General features: G+C 44.7%; 1 protein-coding gene across 2 annotated transcripts in view; it reads left to right on the top strand.

The window, feature by feature from the left end:
- The window catches only part of Lrrc1 (leucine rich repeat containing 1), a 160,553-nt gene that overhangs the window by 116,188 nt on the left and 32,026 nt on the right, over positions 1-12,339 (top strand). The window contains exon 14 of one of the 2 annotated variants that reach the window (XM_031345616.1): positions 85-478. The exons of the other annotated variant lie outside the window; for it this stretch is intronic. Within the exon in view, the coding sequence (XP_031201476.1) occupies positions 85-243 (159 nt within the window). The 3' untranslated portion in view covers positions 244-478. Of the gene's footprint in view, positions 1-84; positions 479-12,339 lie in introns of those variants that run through there. 2 annotated transcript variants of the gene reach the window in all.

Genomic DNA, 12,339 nt, shown 5'->3' with positions numbered 1-12,339 from the left:
TATTGGAATGCTAATGCCTCAAAGCTGCGTGCTTTGAAACAGTCGTGGATAAAACCAAACACTCGGGCCTCTGTTTGTTTGCAGAGAACACTTCAGAGGCGAGCCACTCCACACCCAGGGGAATTAAAGAACATGAAAAAGACGGTGGAGAATTTACGGAATGACATGAATGCCGCCAAAGGACTGGATTCAAACAAAAACGAGGTCAACCACTCCGCTGAGCGCGTGACCACATCGGTGTAGCATTCACCTCCAAGTTTTACCTGCTGTGTCTTCCCTGCTGTAGAGATGTTCCTGTGCACCTGAGGAGCCTCCTGCCTGCCGTTCTTGTGCCCACCGTCCCTCTGCCAGGATGCTGCTCTTGCACCAAGTGCCTTATGCATCCCTCGGTCCATCCGCATACCAGTAGCCACCCATCCTGATTATGTTCAATATCAGTTGTTCATAATAAGTAGAATACACTACTGTCAACATCCGACCTTCGTTTTGTCTTGTGTTGGGGTTAGAGCAGGAAGGGGGAATTCTGGCCCTCTTCCCTCCACTGAGTGCTGGACATTCTGAACCCAAGTTCTCACGGACCTACCAAGGAGAGGAAGCTTTATGTACGGGGGGGAAAAGATACTTTTTTTTAAACCTTTCTTGGCAGCTCAGATGGTGTAAATTTTAAAATTTTGTATAGGTATTTCATAACAAAAAATTATGTATTTCTTTGTTATTTTATCTTGAAGACGGTACATATTTTCGTATTTGTGCAGAAAAACAAATTAGGCCTAAAGTATTCGTTTTGACCTGTACCATCCACTCCGTGCCTTAATGTACCCTGTCCTGTCACACGGGTGTAAGCAGTGGCATCCTTGAGCAGCAAGATGGGAGGCATGGGTGTGGTCATTTTAAGGCAGTGTTGCACATTTTAATCAGTAGTCTGCTGGCTTGTTTGTTAACCAGAAAGATGAATTTATCAGTGATGTGTAAGTTTCATCAAGTGATGTCTTGGAAAGATGAACCAAAGGATCAGACTCCTGATACGTCATTCCATCCGCTTGCTCCCCCTCATCCTGACTCAGCTCTGATGAGCGCTGCTGCAGCATCAGGCTGTGCCTGCTCCAGAGGCAGGGGCCACCTGTGTAACAGCATACATTGGAAAAGCACAGAAAGAAAAATAAAACTGGTTCAGAAATTCAGTGGATCCATGACTTCTGTGTCACAGAAGAATGACTGTTGCTGAAGAAAGCTTTAAAAGTTCTATATCCAGAGAAAAGACCACAATAAAGCAAAAGTAACCTATACCATAATAGAAATGTTGCTATCTCTATACAAGTGCACTTTGATCTGTAAATAGTTTTAATCAAAGCATAACAAGACACTGCTTCAAGATTTACTTTTAAATCTGCTAATTTAAGGGGTATGTTTTTACTGTGTCTTTGTTGTTTTTCTTTTTATGTATGCTGTGATGAGAGAGAAAATGCAGAGCGCTAGTCACTGTGGTGTCTGGGGAAATCATGGGGGCTTGGGAGAGGGGGTTTCCCCTATGAAATAAACTCATCATGGACATTGGCCATAGCTTTTTAAAACTTGTTACTTTTTGTGTGTTCAAAATGCTAGCCGAAAACTTGAGTTCTTACACAGAGGACTTCTTTCCGCTCAGCGTCTAGATTTTAGCCAGTTAGTTTTGCACATCTCCTGATGAGACTTTATTTATAAGTTATGTTTCCACACAGTTATGTTATGAACTGCCTTCAGCGTGGGTTCATCATTGTGAGTTGAGGCATCTGGCCAGTTGGACTCCTTGGAAACCCATTTTCAACCAAGCAAATGCAGTACCTGTGCATCATCTGTACTTTCAGTGCATATAGTCAGTATGTGCCTGCATATACATGGCATTTAATGGTTTTCAACTTTGCCTCCTGACTAGTGGGGACCCACTTTCTTTCCCCCATTTTAAGAATTTGACATATCCTGATTTTTAAAGCCTAGAAAATCAGTCTAGGTAATTCAAAGACTGATTCTATGCAGATAAACATAGAGAATTTATGTAAGAGAGCCATTTTGATTCTGAAAAACTAATTGAACTTTCCCAGTGTATTTTATGTGTGGTTTTCCTAAAAAGGTCACCATTTGCTGCTCTTTTATCTTACTTAGCTTTGGTGAACAGATAGAAGTAGAGATAGAGACCCACGGAGAGTGGAGGAAGAGAGCTAGCTACTGTAAGAAACGCTTTGTGCCTAGTTCCTCCCTCCCTCCCTCTCTTTCTTCCTCTCTCCCTCCCTCCCTCCCTCCCTCCAGCTTATGCCATGTCCACCTGCCTATTTTGTTCTGATTTGAGTTTGGGGTTTGAGAGGTTTTGTTTCTAATTGATAGCTTATGTGGACTCTGTGGTGCTCTTAAACTTGAGGGTGGTGGATCCAAACTTAACCTCTACAGTGGGGTCAGCACCAGCCGCAGCCTGAGGCTATGCAGCCCTTCTAAGAAGGGCAAAAGGAAGTGAAAGCTTCCTTTTGAGTAGCTGAAGCCCCTGACCTTTTTTTTTTTTTTTTTTTTTTTTTTTTTTTTGGTTTTTTGAGACAAGGTTTCTCGTATAGCCCTAGCTGTCCTGGAACTCACTCTGTAGACCAGGCTGGCCTCCAACTCAGAAATCCGCCTGCCTCTGCCTCCCAAGTGCTGGGATCAAAGGCGTGCGCCACCACCGCCCCGCAGCCCCTGACCTTTTGCTGGGGGCTGAGAGTGAGGGTGGGCAGCACTGGCTCTCACTGTTTTCCATGTTCCTTGATTCCTTTAGGAAAGGGTGGGGTCCAGTCTTCCATCGACTTCTGTGTCTGGTGGGAATAACAGCTATAGGAAGAAAAAGATATTTGCAGGAAGTTTTTACCCCCTTTGCTCCCACAACATTTTCTTTCCTCTTTTTTTTTTTTAAATATTTTTTGTTTTTATTTATTTTTAGCAAGGGAGTTATATCTCAATGAATAAAGTGGCAAAAACAACAAGGAAGGCCACAACCGTAGAGGAGCTGAAGTCAAAGAGCTAGTGGAGGTGAAAGTGCGCACCAGAAAGAAACTGCAAAACGGTTACCTACTCGTTGGCCTGCTTCTGGAAATTTTAGAAAAACGTTGGCAAGCAGCCAACTCTAATTGTTTACTAACTGGTTACCTGTGAGGGCAGAAACACCAGCCTTTTTGCCCAGCGACCCGTCTGTCATCATTTGGGAGATTGCCATGCCCAAGAAGACATAATTAATGGGCACATGAATGCCAGGAAAAAAAATTTCTATATCAGGAAGTGACCCTGAATCCCTGTGGAAATGCCTCTCCTTGAGCCACCGGTGCTCTGGCCAATCTGTGTGGCGACAGACCCCGCTGTAGAGCTGCGGGGGAATACAAGTGACATCCTCGGAGGGCTGAAAGCTTACTTCACCAATTATTTTGACTTGCTTCACTTTCCAAAGAGCCAGTTAAAACAGTGTTTAAAAATAGCCCGTGTCTTCTGATGGTGGAGAATCCAAGACCCTGAGAAGCAGAGTCATACGGCGGGTCTTGATAGGCTGCCTGTCAGTGCAAGACCAGTAGATTTATTTTAAGGGGACTGAAATTATGTTTTCAAACATGTCCAGGAAAAAGACCACATGCAGGCTTAAAAGAGTGGAAGGAAAGAAAGAAAGGACCTAAGTGTACTCTTTAAAATAGCATTTTGGAGTTAATTTTTTTTTTTTTGAATCAAGATGCCAATGAAATGGTGGCTTTGAATCCCAGCCATTCCACGTGGGTTTGATTAAGTGATTTAGCTTCTAATAGCTTAGAAGGAGACTAAATGGAGTATATGGAACACAAGCTCTCAGGAAATTGATGGCTGCTCTTACTACAGACCCGGCTACCATGACTGTCACTTGTCTTCAGGGGTTCTGCAGTCTGTACCACCTACCAGTGTGACAGGGCAGGCAGAGCTCTCAGGAGTATATGCATCTGCTAACTTTGCCTAAAAGCTCTTCTACTGTTTTAAATGTAGGCCCCTCAGTTATATGAGGGGAACTCTCTGTTCTTCAGCCCAACAAAGATTTGCTGGCTTCAAACTGGTAATCTTCCTGCCTCTGCTCCCCAGGGCTAGGATTTTAGACTTTCACCACTGGTGACTAACTGACTAATTCTGATTACGTGCATTTGAATTAGTTACTGGTGAGATTCTCAACGGTCTCTGTCAAACTTCCACTTTTTTTTTTTTTTTTTTTTTTTTACTGGACTTAAGAACAGCTCAAGATGAGACTAGTTTCAATGAAGAAACCATTAAATGCCCAATCTGGGAAAAATCTCTCCTTTCCCACAAAGTATTTTCCATTTCGCCATGGCCTGAGCTTTATAGTTTGGGTCAATGGGGCTCATTTTCTTCCTTAGCTTTAACCTAGGATTTATCAGTTCCTCCCTCTTCACATACTATGTTCTGTCTCATTTCTCAAAGGAGATTCTGTGCCGGAGTGTATGGGGAAGCGGGGAGTAGTTTGAAAATAAACAACATGCAGGGTGGAAAAAAAAAACAAAACAAACAAACCCTGGAAACAAAGCACAGGTTATTGTAATCTGAGCTGGGAGGGCAGAGCTGGCCTTCTGTGCTGCTGGGTGTTTCTTTAAAGGACAGACTGCTGGCTGGGAAGGAAGACTAACCAGAACCTGACAGGGAGCCTGTGCATCCGCAGACTGCAGGAAGGATTATTTGCTTTTGCCTATTGGCCAGAAGGACTGTAATTTTAAACCCTGAGAGCAGGCAGGCAGTCACCGTGACAGGCAAGAATCTATTAGGTTTTTTTTTCCCCCATCCCTTTTGAGGCATCGACATTTAACTTAGAAACAAATGATGGGTTGCGCCTAGTCAGGTAGGAGACACATGACTGCCGCATCCAGGTGCCCTCCCACCGAGTCAACCGAACAGTCACTTTTCTCAAATGAGCCAGTGAAGCCAGTCATAGTTCCACTTTGCAAAGCCATGAATTAAGATCCCAGTGATTTCATAAACAAAGCCCGAGGTCAAGCCATAAATCAAAGTTGGAATGTAACCCCTCTTCTCTGCTGACTCGAATCTGTGATTGCAGTTTTCTCTTGTCTCCAGCCCTCTCCCAGCCTCAGCTGGGAGCCTGCAATTACATTTAGAGCCGCATATCCCGGTTAGGAGGTTTCTGTCTTGACGTACTCAGGTGAGGCAGGCCTAAATTACGGAAGAACACTGGCATGGAACTGCAATTGATTTGTGCAGAGCCTGCCCTTCATTTGATCTAGCTGCCCACCTCTCCCACACTCCACCCGCCACCGTGGCCTACTTAAGTGCTGCAGAAATCCCCACGGGGTTAATACTCAACCCTCTCAAATGGTGCAAGTCATAAGGAGCTTGGGAGATAACTTCCTTGGTTAGTTCGTGACCAGAACAAATTGATGTTTCCATGTTAACTGGAGACAGCTTAGGAACCTGCTCTCTCAGAAAATTAATGTGTTACAAATATCGGCAGGCAGCTCTAGAGCAGGCCAATCACTTAGGATTTTTTTTTTTTTTGTTTAGTTACTCCTTGGAGAGAAAGCAGGCACTAGGAGGCACTACATGATATCTCTGGACCTTCATGGAGTTTGAGGATAAGAAATATGACTGCTGGTTTCTTACTGAGAAATCTCCCTTCGAAAGGCTTGCTGTGATGAACCATATTGCTCTTCTGTAGACTTTCGTAATTAGAGAAACAAGACAAAGTTTGTGTGACTACCCCGTCTTTAACTTTCTCTTGAAACCAGCTCTGCTGCCTGATGGTAGAAAGAGAAAGCTTCATATGGCCTCCACAAGCCAAGAAACTAGACTGGCACTGGGGTGTAGTGGGGTGACATCCTCTATCTGATATTGCATGCTCCCAGAGAATATAAACATCGCTTCAGAGAGAATAAAAATATCGCTTCAGACGGCAGACGGCCCCTCCAAGTAACTCACAAAGGTGCTGATGCTAATAAGTAATTTGGGAAAAGCTGCTCAAGTGGGCCATCCTGAACACCTGAGAAAATATTCAGCAGAAGTGGGCTCATCTGTCCTGTGTGGATCCTGCCTGGTGCTCACCCACAGGGTATGAGGGTGGGGGCCCCTGCTGGTTGCCCCTCCTCCACCTGGAGGAGGTGTGAGTGCGTGTTTGTTTAAACCTAACTCAGCACTGCATGGAAAAACAAAACAACAGGCTTACTTGTCCAGGCATTGATAGTTCTTCCTGAATTTTTTTTTTTTTTTTGTCCTGCCCATTGGCCCAGAGGCATAATGGGTGCGGTGAGTTTCGGTATTAGTTTGGGAAGTTTCGAGAACAGGCCGTGGGCTGGGTCTGCTGGGTTAGGGTTGCCTGCAATTTTAATCATTCTGAAGCATCTGAGGGTCGGGAACACTGCCACCGACACCGTGGGAGGGCTCGCTCCCCTTTCCCTCGGATGGATGGCGGCAGATGCAGAGACCTGACTGTAAGGCAACCCCTGTTCATGCTGCTTCCTTCTTGGATGCCTCAAAGAGGTGCCGTGTAGAAGGATCGTCAGATGAGGGTCTGACTTCTCCACACGGCTACCTGTTCTTCCGTTGAGAACGATTAGCAGATAAAGGCGATGTGTCCTGACACCTCGTCTGAAACTCGGTCTGTCACCTGTGGTAACTGCACCCAAGGCGAATGACCTTCCACCTAGTCCAGTCTCACATTGCTATGCGCAACAGTGAAGATGACAGGGTTCTTTGCTCTTCTCAGAGACACATGGTAGTTACTGGCAGTTTGAGAGGCGCTGGCGCAATGTGTGTGGCAAGAAAGACGAGGGCTCTGTTTGCCCCCCTCCCCTGAGCTATACGGTTCCATGTGACCGCAGCCTGTCCCGCCCACTCAGATAACACGTATCTACTGTAGTGTCTCCTTGGACATGGTGATAGTACCGTGGTCCCCAGACTTGAGCCTGCATCAGAATCACTTGCCAGCACGCTGAAGCCAGTAGCTATGCACAACCTCTGATTCAGCAGATGAAAGCGGAGTCCCAAATGTGCTTCTCTGGCAAGCTCCCAGCTGTTGCAGCAGATCCTGGGGCCACACCTGGAGAACCACTGCTCAAATACGAGGACATTTGATGTGACCCTGACAGGTTGCCTTTATTTCCCTGGGCTTTCTTAACTCATTTGTTAACAGCCTCCCACCACCACCACCAATAAAACCCATCTTCCTAGAGAACTACCTGAAAATGAATTTGTGCAGACTTGCCCCTTACGTAGGTATAAGAACATCTCCATCTCCCTTCCCACTTGCTGACCCTTCGGCTCTTGTTAACATACGCTCACTAACGGCAGTAGATGAAGAACTTAGGAACTGTGCTTAACCTGTGGGTGAGTGCCCAAAGGGAAGGCTGGGCTTGCTGAAGGCTAGCTGTGGTGACTATGTCAACGGTTCCTGACTTGCCCAACGGCACAAATGCCTGCTGCCTGCGTGCGGGCTGCCAGTAAGCGAGAACCTGATGTATTTTACTCATTTGTGAGCCGGTGCCTGGCATTCGGTCCCAAACCCTCCCAAGTTTGCAATCAGCCCTTATGTCTGGGCTGTTGAACGTTCTGCACCCCTCCTTGACATCTCAGATTTGCAAACATCCAGCTGCAACGCCCTCAGGATTCCATAGCTCCCCTGTTATCCTTCATGCAACAGGAAACCAGTGTCCTCAGCAACATGAAGCCAAGTTGGCTTTTTCAACAAGCTTTCTTTGCTCTCCCAAGTTTGTCATCTCCTTTTGTCACCGTGTGTGTGTGTGTGTGTGTGTGTGTGTATTCAATACAGTCAATGTGTGTATGATACATACACATGTATATGGAAGTCCATTTTCATTGTCTAACAATTTGTCAGCCATGTTGAAAATCCCAGGTGATTATTTGATGACTGGTTCATATCTAAATGATGTCTGTTGCGGTTCAACAACTTCATTTGGAAATAATGTTAAAACTTTAAAAATAACATTTCTTTTAATAAAGTCCCAGGATCCTTAACCCACAAGTCACTGAGAAAATAAGATTTCCTTAGAACATGGTTGTATTGATGGTTTGCTCTTTTGATGCACTGAAGACCATGACCAAAAACAAGTTGAAAGAAAAAGATTTATTTATTTCACCTTACGCCTTATAGTCCAGGAATTGGAGGCAGGAGCTAGAGCATGAAGGAATGCTGACTGGTTCGCGGTGGGGTTTTTTTTGTTTGTTTTTTGTTTTTTTTTTAACACCCAGGACTACCTGCTCAGAGTTGGCACTGCTCATGATGGACTGGGCCATCCCATACCAATCAGTAAAAATGCCTATGGGCATTCTCACAGATCAATATGATGAAGGCATTTTTTGTTTGTTTTAAGAGTTATTTTATGTATAGAAATGCATTGTAGCTGTCTTCAAACACATGAGAAGAGGGTATCATCCCATTACAGATAATTGTGAGCCACCATGTGGTTGCCAGGAATTGAACTCAGGACCTCTGGAAGAACAGTCTTTGCTCTTAACTGCTGAGCCATTTCTCCAGCCACCCCCATCTCTCCAACCACACCTACTTATTTATTTATTTATTTATTTATTTATTTATTTATTTATAGACCGAGTTTCTCTGTGTAGCCCTGGCTATACTGGAGTTGCTTTATAGACCAGGCTGGCCTTGAACTCAGAGATCCACCTACTTCTGCCTCTTGAGTGCTGGGATTAAAGGTATTCACTACCACCACCTGGCTTGAAGGCATTTTCTTAATTGAGGTTACCTCTTCCTCTTCGGCAATAGCCTGAGTTTGTGTGAATTTTTCCATTAAAAAAAGTCATTATTTTGTGTATTTTGGCTGCACGTGTGTATTTATAACACAGGAGTGTCTCCTGGCCGAGAGTTCAGAAGACAGCACCATGTCCTCTAGGACCTGAGGGAGCCACTGTGTGAATCCAGGTCCTCTGCAAGAGCAACAAGTTCTCCTTACCACTGAGACAGCTCTCCAGTCCCTTAAATCCAGTTTAAAAAAAAAAATACAGAGACCAGATTCTCCTAATCCAAGCTATTTACCAGATTGCCTTTACTAAGCTTTCAGGGATTTTCAGTTAGAACCAGTTGTTACATTTCACTACTACAGGGTCTTGGATGTGCTTGCTGCTTGCCTAACGTAGCCAGATGCTGGCCTGCCAAGGCAGGCTGACTGCAGAGAACCTGAGACTTAGTCCCTTCGAACAGCATAGCCTGGGCTCACTGCTTTTTCTGTGTAGTGCTCTCAGATACACTGCTGGGTCTAGCCCTTATCAGACTGCGCAGGAGTTGAAGGGTGTTCACGGCACCCCCTCCTTGGTCTTATTACTGTTATTGACCTGGCCAGGCAATTTCATCACATGATCTACAGGGTCTATAGTTGAAACTGTAGCATTATCTCTGAAGAAGGGACTTAAAACTGGTCAAGGCAGTACCTTGAGGTGCCACAGTCTTGAACAGCTGCAGGGACTGACCCAGCTGGAGCGGCGGAGGGATGAATGTAGAAAGGTTAGATACAGGGACATAGAGAAGCTGAGACTGGGTTATCTAGGCTCTTGGATGGAGAGGCTGCAGCACTTCGCAGTGTGTTTATTATGCAGAGTTGGACAGAGAGGTGGGGTTGTTGACCAAGGAGTTGGAATCATTACATACAGATAAGCAAGGTCTCAGGGTTATGTGTATTATACACAGCTGAACAAAGTTCAGCTCTCTCTATATGTGTTTTGTAAACAGCTGAATAATGAGTCAGGCTCCACTAATCTCAGTAGGCATAGTGTCTGCCAGGGGCAGTGTTCAGCACATAAACCTCTAAGGGGAGAAAGCTATGGTGGGCGTTTCCTGCACACACCTTTGCCCTCGGACCCAAGGAAGGCTTTGGCATCTCTCTGAGCCTCACCTGGGGAAGGCTTTGGCACTCTTGTGACAGACAGAAGACCTTGACACATTGGAATCCTAAACATGGCTGCATCTGCGTCAGTAACACACATTCACTCAGGGCTTTACTCCCAAATTTAAGGTACCCCTGAAAATAAGCTTTATTTTATGGGGGGGATCCTGGCTTTCATGAGTGAGAAACACCAGTGTGTCTATTCCCCTCCCTGTCCCCCTAAACTTGCTTGTTCTGACATCTTTTCCTAGACATCATTTTCCTCTCTTTCAGCCACTCTGTAATCTTTCCTCCCATAGACTTATCAGTGGTCCACTTGGTCAGGGTCTTCAGCTGCTTCTGTAAATATCTCCTACTTCCATCCCCACAGGGCCAAAGCTCCTTTAAGTTTTTACTCTCTGTGAAGACTGATGAGATAAGTACTGTTCTCATCCTCTGAATCTTTATTTCCATACACACCACTGCTCCTGCCTGGGGGAGACCGTCTCTTATACACCACACTTTAGAAGTCCTCTGGCCAGGTCACCAGACTTCTATGTGGCTTCATCCAACGGATCTAGAGGTCTGCTTTCACTTCACCTAACCTTTATGGTGCTTAGAGTCTGTGAACATGGTTTTGAACTTGCGGGTCACAGTTGGTCTGGCCACCATTCTGAATAGTACAATCTAAAGAGCCACATTAGGAGTGAAAAGCAGAGAAAGGGATCTGTTCAACTCGGCCACGTTGGAAGGGTGGGGCAAAGAGATCCAGTTAACCTGTCAAACCTCTCGGATCTTTTTGAGTGGGTCCTGATGTGAGATTATTGTTTAAGTGCTGGTCAAGGATATGCAGATCTAAGCAGTCCATAGACTTGAGTTGATTCAGGATGCAGATGGGAGAAAATCCAAAATGTGTCACCCTGTAATTATATAAGACATGTAGGCCCCTTTTCTTTAAGGTTATGGCATTTCTCTTTCTGCACTGCATTTGTCAGTACAAAGACAAAACAAAAACACAGATCTCATCTTCAAGGAAATCAAAGATGGTTTATTGTCCAGCCATTTTGAGTGACTGGGAACCGAGACTTAGGTTAGCCCAAGACCACGTTCCAACATGGAGGCTTTTTCATGAAATTTTATAGTTTTACAGAACAGAAAAAGTCACAATCGAAGCAAGTTTAAAACACACTTGAGTAGGTATGTCAGAGCCGTGTTACATGGAGGCGGGGGAAGCTTCTCTGTGTGCTTGAGATGCTATATGATGACATCTTTAGCTTTTGGGTTGGTGGAAGCTGGTGGTCTGCTAAGTCAATAGATTCTAAAGGGTTTTATCTGTTAGTCACAGGAAGTTTGTTCTGACACAGCGATGGGGGAGGAATGACTGTCCTAGGATAAAGCTTGCCTGAGACATCGTAATTAGCCTTTAGATCTACAACATTCGGGTCTCCACACAGTACTATAGTTCTAATTGGTCTGTCTCTGCAGACGCAGCTTCTTTCCAGGAGTTCTTCTGGCATCAAAATGAGTCATATCATCAATGTGTCAAGTAACAATAACAGCTCTCTGTAAATGGAGTTTAATAAACTCTATTAGTTATTAATATGACCCAATCAGTCCCACATTAATCAAGGCAGAGTCCTGTGGATTTTTAAATCAACTCTGGCAAAGTTACTGAGGGATAATCCCTAAATCTATTTTTCAAATGCTAGACTGTCTAACTCCCATCTGCACTACCCACGTACTTGCTGTTTGAATCTTGACTGGGTTACTTCTGTTATAATGGCATGTCCTCAGGGTCTATTTCTCTCAGGCTCATGATCCTGTTCCATCGTGTTCAATGAAATAGATTTCTGTAACCGTCGACCTCATGTTTCTGTGATTCTCAGTATTTTCTGTTTCAGCATCATCACCGTCATATTCAAAGGCTTTGAGTATGTATTCAGCACTGGACTTTCTTATGTGTGAAAAACCGAATCAATCCCCACTGAGTCTTCTTTCTGGCTGAGAAGGCTAAGATTGAAGAGCTGGCTGGCTGAGTAAATACAGCCACACTATTTTCATCTCACGGTAAAACTTATCTTGTAAGCAGAAATAGCCATTCTCCTCAACACAATCATGTGATCCACAGGGATGTTTACGAGTACTCGGATTTAAGCATGGAATTATGCTGTGTCCCCATAAAACAGATTAAAATCTTTTTTATATTTTATTACAGTGTTTTGTGCAAGCATTTACTACATCGTGCGTAGTACTCTGCTCTAGGAAGCTCTGTGCTCCCAATTTAAAATCTGGAGTGGAAAACATGGTAAGGTATTATGAAACAGGACATCAGCGGATGCCACAGTGGGGAACTCTGCCCCAAAGCATAAACATGGTGGGAAACAGGAGACTCTAAACTGACAAAGTACAATAGGGCCTGCAAGATGCTCAGGGGATGGGGGTGCCTACTGCCCTACTGCCCTACTGAACTGAACTGAGC

Source organism: Mastomys coucha, unplaced genomic scaffold (genome assembly GCF_008632895.1).
Source record: "Mastomys coucha isolate ucsf_1 unplaced genomic scaffold, UCSF_Mcou_1 pScaffold23, whole genome shotgun sequence".
NCBI lineage: Eukaryota > Metazoa > Chordata > Mammalia > Rodentia > Muridae > Mastomys > Mastomys coucha.
The sequence above is the reverse complement of the archived record's forward strand: the minus strand, read 5'-3'. Positions and strand labels throughout refer to the sequence as shown.